Raw genomic sequence first — 13,006 nt, 5'->3', positions numbered from 1 at the left:
TTCTGCTACCCAGAAGAACGAACACCCGATAAACCTTTCCAGCACCCAAACTTCCCAGTGCGCGTATGAACACGCCTTCCGAAGTGGTCCCCGCCCACAGCCCTTTAACAAGTGCGCTTTCCGGGGTGCCATGCTGCCTGCCTGCATCCAAACCAAAGGAGCGCCACTGGCTTTCGGGCACCACGCACTCCTAGCCCACCTAGCGCCGGCTCCGGATCCTTACCCGGACGGCTTCGTAGGCGTCGTTGAGCGTGATGATCTCGTGCTGCTGGTGGGAGCCCGAGACGGCGCACAGCACGCAGATGATCTTCTCGTGCTCCTTGCAGTACAAGCTGAGGTCTTCGCCGTGCTCCTCGCACTTCCTGCGCTCCGCCTTGCGCTCCCCTTCTCCGACGACCCGCTCCGGCTCCGCGGCCTCACTGCCCGGCGGCTCCGCAGCAGCCACGCCAGCCGTCCGATGGGCAGCGTACTTGCGGCTGTGCTCCTGGGCGTGAGGCCCGCAGAAGGAGAAGCCGCAGTCCTCGCAGGCCTGCACGGCCCTCTGCGCCTCGTCGGGCTCGCACACGTCGCAGGTGCCATCTTGGAGACACTCCTCGCCCCTCGCTCTCCTCTCGGAAGCCATCGCTGGCCGAAGGCAGGAAAGGCCCTTCGCTGGCCGGCGCTAGAAGGGAGCAAGTGGGCGGGGAAGAGCAGGACGCCCGGGCCGCCTCGTCGCCTGCAAAGCGGAGCTCGCTCACCTCCCGCGACAACTGTCCAGGCTTGGAGACTTGGAGGTCTGCGCTGCTGTTTTGCTTTCGTTTGCAAAAGCCACCTTTCTTTCGGGTCCTTGTTTGTTTCCTGCCGGTTTCTTAACAACTTTGGGCCAAGATCTAACACACACACACCCAAAACAAAATCCCTCCCAGTGCACCCTTTTATCTTATGGTTTGTTAACAGGTTCCGCCCCACCCCCCGCTTTATTCCGTAGCAAGCGCGCTAATTTCGCTTCTGGAGCGCAGGGCCCGTGTGAGTGTGCTTGTGCATGCGCGTGTTTAACTTCCTGAGTCGCTTAAAGCGGCGATGCTTTTGCTCCTCTGCTCTTGAGGGGCTGCGCGGCGCGCATCGCGAGCGCGGCCAAGCCATGGTGGTTTGAAAAGGGATTTCCTCATATGGGATTCATTAAGGCCTCTTTTTTTATATAGAAAAAGAAAAGAAAAAAAGAGATTTCCTCTTGTGGTGAGGAGGGAAATGCGCGCGCGTTTCTGTACCCGGTTGAAAAGCCAGGCGTGTTCATTGGGAGCGGAGCCTCAAGCAGCCTAATAACCGGTCTGGCAATAATCAGCAGAAGCTCTTTGAAGTCGAGAGAATGTTTTCTTTTTCCCACTATTGTACTAAGAGGAGATAAAGGAAAGAAGCAAATTGGCTGGTTCTCTTTCTTGGCTTCAGGGTGCTTTGAAAACTAGGATTTGTCATTCCAATAAGGAAGTTTTTCTTTTTCTTTTCTTTTTAATGCAGATTTGTTTAAGCCTCAGTTTGCAGCAAGTACTAATCAGGCTGTCCACCTGGCCCCCAAAGCCCGGTTTCCAAGCCTGTGTTCCAGAGGACAAAGGAGATGAACCGTGGTAGGAAAGGTGGAGGAAAGGGTTAACTGGCCATTCCCACAACTCCTTCTGTCACTGAGTTCAGTGAGTTACTTCCAAGTAGCAGAGTAAGGGCTAGTGTGTAAGTCCTATTGCCCAGTTACCAGAGAGTTGTACCCACTGAACTCAGTAGATCAGCCATTGCCAACCAGGTGTTCTGGATTACAACACCCATCACCGGCTGCACTTGCAGAAGCTGATGGGAGTTGTGGCCCAAAACATTTGGAGGCGGTCAGATTTGCAAAGGCTGCAATAGATAATACTTTTGTATGTTTGCATGGGCTAAATATATATATATTGATCAATAAGGGCTCTAAATGTCTACATGGTTGGAGATTTGTTGCCTCAAGCAGCAAGTGTGTTTCAAAGAGGTAGTTTATAGCAGAAAAGTTGTGTTGCCAATTGGGCAGATAGTATGTCCATTGACATCTGAGATGGCAGTCATATGACTTCATGTTTTGGTCAGCCCCTCTATAGCTAGAAAGTTAATTTCAATGGCAAACCCAGCATTATATGATCTGAGATCATAACATTTCCGTTTATGGTAGCCAGGAATGGATTCAGCGCTGACTGAATTTAGTTTGGCTCATAATTAAACGCCCAAACAGTTTGCAAAATTGCTACAGCAACTCTGCTCTGCTTCAGATTACTTGAACATGAAAACATCCCATGGCGATTGCTGGTGCGTGACTTGCCCTGATGTTACAGCGGAGCCAATAGCATCAGGAAATCAAACAAAACTCAGGAAAAACAACTTGGCATCTGCACAGTGCCTCATATGTCATGAAGCAGATTTGCCAGTCAGAGGTGTGCCAAAATTGCACCTGCTGGAAATGCACAAGTACCAAAGATACTTGGGCAGTTGTTTGATTTGCCACTTATTATGAAATCTATGTTTGTGCCTCTTCAACCATTGCATTTTGGGGGGATATACTCCTTCTAGGGGGTTGTTAGGGGAGGGTAGTACCTCATGCTCCTTCTGGAGTGGTTTGTCCAGCTTGGGTTCCCACCCTGCACTCGGCTTTCACCTGTGGCTCCTAGAAGCTGTCAGCATGTGACAGCAGCCACACCCTCGGAAAAGGCTTCGACTGGCCAGCTAAACCAGGTGAGGGTAGTTGATGAGTCTCAAACCCTCAGTGAGATCAGGTGGTCCCCTGCATGCAAGGACAGGCTCCAACAGATTGAGAGGATGAGACCAAGAGTGGGTCCAAGGATCAAGAAAACGGTTTCTGCATGAGCTGTAGAGGGAAATGAAGGGTAAATGGTACATTAAGCAGTGTGTAAGTTATAAACGCGGGTGGTGCTGTGGGTTAAAGCCTCAGCGCCTAGGACTTGCCGATCGAAAGGTCAGCAGTTCGAATCCCCGCGGCGGGGTGCGCTCTCGTCGCTCGGTCCCAGCGCCTGCCAACCTAGCAGTTCGAAAGCACCCTCGGGTGCGAGTAGATAAATAGGGACTGCTTACTAGCGGGAAGGTAAACGGCGTTCCGTGTGCTGCGCTGGCTCGCCAGATGCAGCTTATCACGCTGGCCACGTGACCCGGAAGTGTCTGCGGACAGCGCTGGCTCCCGGCCTCTAGAGTGAGATGAGCGCACAACCCTAGAGTCTGTCAAGACTGGCCCGTACGGGCAGGGGTACCTTTACCTTTACCTTTAAGTTATAAACATGAATGGGAGTCGCATCGCAAAGTGTTGTGACTGCCTGCTTAATGTCAGCATTGGGGTTATTGTTACTGTTGCAATTCCCTTTACAGCAGGAGTGGGGAATCTTTCTCAGCTGAAAGGTTGCATTCACTTCTGGTTAGCCTTACATGAATCTGCACACCAGTGATGGCTGAGGGAGAAGCAAAAGTGAGCGGAACAATAATTGTAAATTTTAACTTTCTGCAGTACGCTAGTTTCTACACACACACCCTTTTATTCTCCATCCATACAAGTGAGAGGCATTACTGGAGCTCAAGGACATGTTCCAGCCAGGCAGAAACATTCAAGGAGGGTGCAAAGGAGACATGTGGCTTAGAGAGAAGTATATGGCTGGGGAGAGTCCCAAAAGCTAGATAAGAGAGGCTTGGAGGGCTGAATTTGGTCCCTGGGCCTGAGGTTGCCCACCACTTGTGTTACAGTATAACATGGTGGGAAGAGAGCTCACAGTTTAGACATCAGAGGTGAAGCACTAGTAACTAGATGAGAGGGAGAAAACAGAATGAAGAGAAGAAGCAGTGTGTTACAAAAGATAAATGTGAGCAAATAAAAAACCCCAAATTTAACTTTGTTTTTGGATGTTATTAGACTTCATTTTGGTTGGAGATGAGGACTGGGGGTTAAGGACCAAGGTAAGGTAAAGGTAAAGGGACCCCTGACCATTAGGTCCAGTCGTGACCGCCTCTGGGGTTGCAGCGCTCATCTCGCTTTATTGGCCGAGTACAGCTTCCGGGTCATGTGGCCAGCATAACTAAGCTGCTTCTGGCAAACCAGAGCAGCGCACGGAAACACCGTTTACCTTCCTGCCAGAGCAGTACCTATTTATCTACTTGCATTGGCATGCTTTCAAACTGCTAGGTGGGCAGGAGCTGGGACTGAGTAACGGGAGCTCACCCCGTCGCGGGGATTCAAACTGCCGACCTTCTGATCGGCAAGTCCTAGGCTCTGTGGTTTAACCCACAGCGCCACCCATGTCCCTTCTAAGGACCAAGGAATGATCCGTAAACATCCAATCCTTTTGAGTGTGAGTTAAGGAGTTAGTTAGTGATCTGGTCTAGAAGAAGAACATTGTGATTTTAATTGGGCTATTAAAAGCTTTTTGTGGGTATTTATCTTGATCTTTTATACATTGCTGCCTTTTATCTTCCATAGCTCAAGGGCCAGTTCAACAATTACTATCATAGCTTGTGAAAAATAGCTTTTGCAGTTCTACCCATTGGCTATTACAGACAGCTTCCTTATCATATGAACACATTCTCCCAGAATATATTAGGGATGGCAGGTCATAAACCAAGGCTCTTTGAAGCCCGAAAATTGTCTGCATTGTCACCTAGCTCCCTTCTATCATCCTGTTATGCCTTACGCTCTCAGGGTAGCTAATGGATTGGTCCTATTGAGGGGAGGGGGGGTCTGATACTATCTCCGTTAACTAAGACATGTTAGTCTTGGTGGCCTTTGGTTTGAGGTATCCAGCTCTCACCTGGATAATACTGTATACACACAGTGGTCTTTAGTTTACTGCTAACTTGTCTACCAGTTGACCCTTCTTATACGTTCAAGACTCGCTTCTTCATACACCCTGGTGTCCACCTTGTCAAAAGTTGCCTGGTACGATATCTTTATGTTGGCCATTGTTTTCCATTTGTTTTCCAGATATTCTGGCTCTTTGCCCTAGGTACTTCTTGGATACATGTGTATTGGTTCCTATGTGTTAACCATCTCCATTGGTGTCATTATCTATGTTCCTCTATTCTGATCCCATCTACATCTTGATGAGCCCTGGTTGCTGCTGCCCTGAATCTACTTGAGAATCCCACTTTCTTGGCACATGCAAGTACTGTGCTTGACCGGCAAGCCTGCTTCAACAAGCCTGCCTTTTTCTGTAAGTTGTATCTACCAACTCAGTTGAACACATGAATTGGGCCTTTTTAAAGCTATAGTCTCCGTATGAGTAGATAGCAGATTGTAGACCAGGGATGAGAAATCTTTAGTTCTCCAGATGTTCTTGGTCTGCATTTCCCATCATCCCTCACCATTGGCCATGCTAGCTGAGGCTAATGCAGCCTGGAGTCCATCAACATCTATAGAATCACAGGTTCCCCATCCTTCACAGAGACAGATGACAGGAAGCTGTAATTGTGAAGGGTCCATCATAAAAGCTCTTGGAGAAACATGGTGGAATAAGCCTGTTCTCTTCTTCCATCCATTAGTAAGGTTAAGCATCTAGAAGTGCACACAGAAAGATACTGCTTTTTCCTGGTACAGACCCTAACAACTGGTTACTACTTGGTCTCAGTGGACCAATGATGGGGAAGGAAGGACCATGCATCTCCAGACTTAAGTTGCCACTTGACTGCATGTTAAATTGCTGTAGCCCAGCAGCTCTCATCCCTGTTTGCCTACTGTGGAAGCTTGGAAAACACGGTTCATCATGACAAGCAGTCTGCAAGTAAAATAAAGCCTAAAAGAACCCCATCTGGCCATTTTCATACCCTTTCCCCTCTTGCCATGATTATCTAGCACTCCACAGAAAGATCTTCCCAGCCGTATCTGCGCTGCAGGCGCTGCGGGACTGAGCCTTCATAAAAGGTTTACAAGATGCTTCCCCTCTTGGGTGTTAGTGCAGGCCTCTGCCATTCCTGAGGAGTCCTCTGTTTGAACTCTTAAGCTGACAGATGTTTTTGTGGTACCTAAATGTTTTAAAATGTGTTGTCTGTATTGCCGGAAATAACATGTTTTGAAGTGAACAAAAGAGGATAACAGATTTCTCGGGGTATGGTTGCCAGATGAAAATACTAAAAAAGGAAGAAGCAACAGGCACTAACTGCTGCAGCATTTGCTCAATGGAGCTACAGTGTTCTGAAATGCAGGAGGCCCATTGTGTTTTCCTAAGGCTATGATGTTCTAAAATAACAAGCGTCTTTTCAAATGTGGTGCATTTGCAGTTGTTTGTGAGAAATGAGTTGGGTTTTTGCATGGCAGCTCCATCTACATTTAGACTTAGATTTCTGCCTCAAAACCTAATGGCACAGCCGAGAGCCATTTTAATTGGTTTGCAACTTTACCTCTCTTTCTTTTTAATGTTCCTTTCACCATTGCACACAGGCCCAGTTTGTACATAATGCTAATCCAAACCATGACTTAGTGTGAGCTTGCAGCCTCCTGTAGAGGATGCTGGGAGCTAAGCCTTGGTTTGAACCCCAGACTCTGGTTTCTGTCAATCGGCAAACCATGAGCTGTAGCCAAGGTTTGTTTTTGGGTTATAGCTCATGGTTTGCCTTGTGAGCACTGGGAGAAGACCTCAGGGGTGCTATTTTGCTATATGTATTCTACCTTAGTAATCCTTGATCTAGATTTTAGAAGCTGCTCAGAACAAAACTTGGTTTTACTGTGGTTTGTAATGCTGTGTGAAACTGTTAGAGGTGCATAAGCCATTTTAAGTTTTTTTAACTGTACTTTTAAAAATATACATTTCTTAAAATATATATTCATGCGACAGAAGGCAGTGGGAGGGAAGAACCCAATAATGCATCAAAGAGTAGGAGTTGAACTTTTCTCTGTACTACCTTTGAATATACATGGCTGTACATGTAGGCATATTTTGATATTTCCCAGACACCATCCATTTAAACACCTAGTCTGGAGTATGCAAACACACATGCTATTGCCACTGGTCAAAACACAAATGATAGTATACACTGTAGACACATCACACAAGACAGAAAATAGGAAGAGAACATGATACATTTTACTATTTTTTACTTATTCTTCTTGTAGACCATACTGCAGTCGGTTAGGATTTAATGCTTCAGAATAAGAAACAACACACAATGTAATGTATAATTGTAAGACAAAAAAAATTAGTAGAGCTGGGTACAGGTACTAGATTTTTTTTTTTACCTGCATCTCACCTTTTCTTCTAGGAGCTCAAGGTGGTCCTCATTTTATCTTCACCACAATTCTGTGATGTAGGTTGGACTGAAAGTCAGGGAGTGGTCCAAGGGCACCCAGGGAGCTTCATGACTAAGGGGAGATTTCGAATCCAAGTCTCCCGTGTCCTGGCTTAACACTTTAATCATGATGTACGAATCCTGTTTTGTGTACTGAGCACATAGGGGTCTGGAATGCAGCAGGAATCTCTTACATTTTCATGTACTGTGCAAATGGAGGTGGGGAGCCAGGAGAACTGATTTGTATACAATGGTACCTTGGAAGTCGAACCAGTTTGACTTCCAAAACGTTCAGAAACCAAGGCGTAGCTTCCGATTGGCTGCAGGAAGGTCCTGCAGCCATTCGGAAGCCATGCCAGACGTTCGGGTTCCAAAAGAACGTTTGCAAACCGAAACACTCACTTCCAGGTTTGCAGTGTTCAGGAGCCAAAACGTTTGACTTACAAGTCATTTGTTAACCAAGGTATGACTGTGCTGTAACAAAGCAGCATGCATGAATAAAATAGTGACGCTAGAAGGATGCATTGCACACCATACATTTTAAGCATACATGCCTGACAAAGAATCCAGGGAACTGTAGCTTGCTAAGAGTGCTGGGAATTGTAGCTCTGTGAGGGGTAAATGCACTTTTCAGGATTCATGTGTGCATGTGTGTGCTTTAAATGTGCTCTAAATGTATAGAATTATAGAGTTGGAAGGGACCTCAAGGATGATCTAGTCCAACACTCTGCAATGCAGGAATCTCAGCTAAAGCATCCATGACAGATGGATGTCCAACCTCTGCATAAAAACCTCCAAGGGGGGAGTCCACAACCTCCTGACTCTCTGCAGTGGAATGATCCTACTCTAAATCTGGAGAAATCAGTCATGCAGTTTCTATACTTGAATGTCTTTGGGGAAATTATGAAATAAGCTATGCCTAAAATTACCCTTAACTGATATATTATGGGGAAGAAGTGGCAGGTTTTTTTGTTTTTGAAACTATTTTCATTGGGCTTTTGCATATAGACTTAAATGCTTTCCCTGAAAATAATGGTAGGCTAATTTTACTCATAGCATCACTAAGCTATTTACCTGCTTCCACAAAATAGATTTACTTACTCTCTTCTGCAGAGAATCTTTTAGTATGTTAAATGAGCTATCCTTTTTATTCAAAAATGACTACAATTTCCAGTTTGTGGGATTAATCACAAAGCTATTTGCATTGCTTGCCACAGTAATGAAAAGAGTAAATTCCAGAAAGGGAGTGGGGAATCATATTTTTAATATTGAGACTGTAAAGCAGATAACTTTTTCATGCAATACAAGTCGTGAGAGTTTATGGCCAGTTTCATTTTAGCAGGCAGTCCCCGAAGATCACCTTATCTGATTTCCTGCTGTTCCCATATTAACTGATATCTTATCTTATTAGAGTGCATGGCAGCAAAATGTAATGTCCTCTTGTTGAATAAATCAATTTCTGAAATGTTATGAATGAAAGAGTCACAGCTGTCGCTAATGTTCCATGTCTGTGGATGAACATAACCTGCCAGAGAAAGGGTTTGATTTAACTCCTAAATATTCCATCCCGCTACCTGAGAATATTCTAAATAAGTTAATTTGTGGGCTAAGCTGAATTATTCACATGTCCGTATTGCTCCTTTTATGCACAGTCACAAAGACAAAAAAGAATAAGGACAGAGCCATTTAACAACTCCCGAAGCTATGTTGTCATTTGGGATAAAACTATTCCTTAATCATCATTTTCTCTAATTATTGTTGCACATTGCTTCATTGTAAACAGTATCATCTAACAAGAACACAATGACATCTATCCATATTTAGAAATCCTTACTATTTATCCAAGTTGATTTCACATAAATGGAACATTGTTCTTATATATTGTTGTCACATGCCTTCTAATGCATCTGCCCCTTGTTGTAACGCACATTATGTGAACATCTGAGAATAAAAATATACTTTCCAGGAATTATTGGTAAAAATGTGATGATGCTCAGCAAAGGCATGGTAGGTTCCTTTTCAGGGTTTACCATTTAGGCCAGTGATGTTCAAACTTTCAGATATGGAACATTTTCTGAAGAACCCCTATCAAAGAAGGAACCCCTGAAATCCCCAAGCAGGTTCATTTGGCCCCACAAACAGAAACCCACACAAGGACTTCTGCTACCGCTACTCTCCCCCTAAATTGGCTTTGTGGGGGTCAGGAGGATACAATGCAGAAGAGTCTAGGGCAATTCCTTGAGCACTTGCTCAGTTAATGTGGGACATTGAACAACTGGCTAACAACACAGCAATCTACCGTTTGCCCAGTCACAACAGACCATGTGTGCTTGATTAGGTGCACCAGACCTCTGAATTTGGCCTGTGAGGCCACTTTGGATCAACTATGCCCACCTGATATCCCAGTGGAGATCTGTTATCTCCACCTTAAGGGAGGAATTAAACATAGAGGAGATTGTTCCATCAGCACATGCACTGCAGCTTGCCAGGCAGAATGCTCTCCCCATCCTCCTGTTTTGTGTTGTGGGACTACACTACTCAATATTATTGTGGAACCAAAGATGTCTACTCAGAAGTAAGCCCCATCGACCTTAGTGGGACTTCTTCCAAATTAGTGTGCACTCTCCTCTGTATCGCAAACCATACCACTGCTTATTTAACAACTCATTGCATTAGGTCACAACCTTAGGTCTGCTTTCGATGTTTCTTTGGAACACTTTGAGGTCATTTCTTCAGTCGCATGCATTGCCTAAAGACTCTTAACATGTAAGCTGGGAAATTGTGACATTCAACTAAGGCGAAACTTTCTAATCTGTCAGGTACATTTGAAACTCCTATAATTCCTGAATTTTCTATACTTCATATCCATGACCTTACATCTACAGCAGGACCGTTTCATGAGTGAAATTTTTAGAACATTTGTGAACCCAACCATTTGATGTTAAATGAAATCCAGCCATCCTGACCTCAATTTCATCTGCCTATCTCCTTTTAAAGGTAAAAGTGAATTATGAACAAACAAGTGCTAATGCACTGCTATAGACCTTCTTTCAGCAGTGACCCTCAGACTTCGTTTACTTCAGGTGTGGAAAAGCTATTCTTTGCAGTAAGAAGTTAATTTGTTCAGTCTTGCTCTATGTCCCCTTGGCTTTAATATAAGAATTCTATCCACCCAAGTCTGCAAATTATTGACCTCCTTTGATCCCCCAAGCTGAGATTTTCATCCATTCCCTAATAATTCATTTAACTTCAGTGGGAAACTACCGTTTCTAGCAGTAGCATTCAGGAGCAAGCAATAATCATGCAACCAGTGGGAAACGATAATCTGAAATGAAATGAACCCATTTCAGTGAAAGCCTGCTGAGGTAGGTTTGATTTTTTTGCTCTTCAGAAACCCTCAGTCCAATATAATTTTGAGAGAAAACTCATACTGTTCAACTGTATTTTTGCTTCAGCTACAAAAGCACATCTAAGAAACCATGTGAAAACGGCACTAGAAAATGGTAAAAATATGGTTTGTTGGTTTGAAATGCAGGTATGTGTCTGTCAATGGTACATTTGTTACAGATAGTTTAGCAGTTCCTTTCAATGAACTTCTGGGGTGGGGAATTTTTTCAACCTGAGGGTTACATTCCTTTCTGGGAAACCTCCTCGGGACCACATACCAGTGGTGGGCATGGCTAGAGGCAAAAAAGTGAGCAGAGCCATGTATATAAATTTTAGCTTGCAATATGAGGCTGGTTTCAAATACGTGCTCCCACACTGCTCTCTATCCTCCATCTAGGCAAGCAGGCGTTATCAAAGTTCAAGGGCTCATTCCAGCCAGGCAAAAACACTTGAGAGTTTATGAAGCAAGGCTGGGGAGTGGCCTGGCCTGGAGAGAGGCCCGAGAGGCAGAGAGGCCTTGTCAGGTATGTGTGCAGGAGCCAGGCCCTGTGACCAATAGGACTCTGCAGGACTGGGGCCTTCCTAAGTTTGTTCTGAAGAGGCAAGGCGTGGCCACACAGTTGATGCTGATTGGTAACTCACAGCACCTGGTGGCAAGAGCTGGGAAGGGATATAAGGTCAGCATTTTCCCCTTCGCCTCTTTGCCACAGCAACACGTTCCCTGCCTTGCTGTGTTTGACACTTTGACTCCTTGCTTCTTGATCCTCGGACCCCTGACTTTGTGACTCCTTGCTTCTTGATCCTCAGACCCTTGACTTCGTGACTCCTTGCTTCCTGACCCTCGGACCCTTGGCTTCTTGACTCCCAGCTCTCTGACCCTCAGACTCTTGGCTTTCTGACTCCTGGCTTCTGGACTCCTGATCCTGCTCCCACCCCACCATCTTGCCCCAGGTCCCGAGGTCCCCAGCTGGGACTTGGATCGCCCGTGAACTGGACCGTGACAGGCCTCCCCGAGCCTGAGGTTCTCCACCCCTCTTCTAGAGGTTATAACATAGTTTCGAGTCATGGGGGCTGAAGACCTCATCCTGCAGCAGGAAATGAGCCATTTGCCCTTTCCACCCCTTCCTGCTTCATCATGGTAGCTTCTTAAATCTAGGCTGCTGGACCCTCTCAGACAGGTGCTAGGGGGCTAGAGCATCTCAGCAATGATACCATCCCCAGGCTTGGCGTATAGGGGTGGAGCATGTGAGAACAGGAGTCCCTTGTCTTCCTCTTCTTACTGGCTTGGAAACCAAGGCACGGCTTCTGGTTGGCTGCAGGAAGCTCCTGCAGCCAATTGGAAGCTGCGTCAGACGTTCGGATTCCAAAGAACATTCACAAACTGGAACACTCACTTCTCGGTTTGCAGTGTTCAGGAGCCAAAACGTTCGTGTCACAAGGCGTTCGAGATCCAAGGTACTTTCTTCTTCTCTGAGCCTGGTATTTTGACCAGTGCTGGTATTTTGAGTTCATGCCAAGGCCCACTGTTGGCCTTGTTGTAGCAATTGTACTAGTTGTGAGGACTTAGGGTCTAGGAACTGTTCAGATAGTTGCTTTTTAAAAAGCAGCAACAACCCAAGTTGGCTAAATCTCATGAATGTTCTGAGATGTGTTTTTCAAATGTGGGTTTGGTTTTTTTCCTAGCATGCCAGGCCACCAGCATCCATCTCTTTGGAAGCTGACACATAGCATCTTCACATGCCACAGGAAGATTGTGTCTGTGTTCATTCCTGCTTCCTAAAAAAGTTGCCAGCCAGGGAGAAGGGAGAAGATCTGTCAAGTCCAAAAACTTCCATAGAAACCTTTCTGCAGCCTCCCTGAGCAGCAGAGGAGCTTTCATTGCTGCAGTGTTAAACTCCCGTCCCAGGGAAGAAAGAGTCTCTGGTTCTGTCTTTTGCAGGATCCTTTCCCTTGCCAAAAAATAAAAAAAATTAAAATACCTCCAGATGTCTTGTATCTCCCTCAGAGAGGGATCTGCCTTGCATCTGGGAATCACTGTGTTAATCTTGTAATGCAATAATCATGAGCTGCAAAGAGAAGAGCAAATTCCACATATGAGAACTGGCAAGTAACACAATATAGCCAAGATTTATGACAATAAAGACACAGTGTAATCTTATGCTTAGACTTTCTGCAGCATCTTAATCACTTAGTTAATTCTGGTTATACCCTTTAGATAAATATCATTAACCCAGTTTACAGATGGAGAAACTGGGGCAGACATATTGTATAATTTGTCCAAGGCTGATTCAGCAAGTGTGTTAATATTCAGTACACTCTGACACTTAGATAAATTACGCGTGCGCACAAACAC

At 45.4% G+C, this 13,006-nt stretch overlaps 1 protein-coding gene across 3 annotated transcripts in view; it reads right to left on the bottom strand.

Annotated features, from left to right (window-relative positions):
- TRIM44 (tripartite motif containing 44) overlaps positions 1 to 2,906 on the bottom strand; it is an 87,509-nt gene extending 84,603 nt beyond the window's left edge. For all 3 annotated transcript variants that reach the window (XR_014545320.1, XM_083602798.1, XM_083602799.1), the window contains exon 1: positions 224 to 2,906. Coding sequence is in view for 2 of the 3 variants with exons in the window: in XM_083602798.1 (XP_083458924.1) it covers positions 224 to 622 (399 nt within the window). In the remaining variant the exon portion in view is untranslated. The remainder of the gene's footprint in view (positions 1 to 223) is intronic.
- Between the last annotated feature and the right edge of the window lie 10,100 nt (positions 2,907 to 13,006).

Source organism: Podarcis filfolensis (assembly GCF_964270895.1).
Source record: "Podarcis filfolensis genome assembly, chromosome: 1".
NCBI lineage: Eukaryota > Metazoa > Chordata > Lepidosauria > Squamata > Lacertidae > Podarcis > Podarcis filfolensis.
This window is presented reverse-complemented; position numbering and strand designations above follow the sequence as displayed.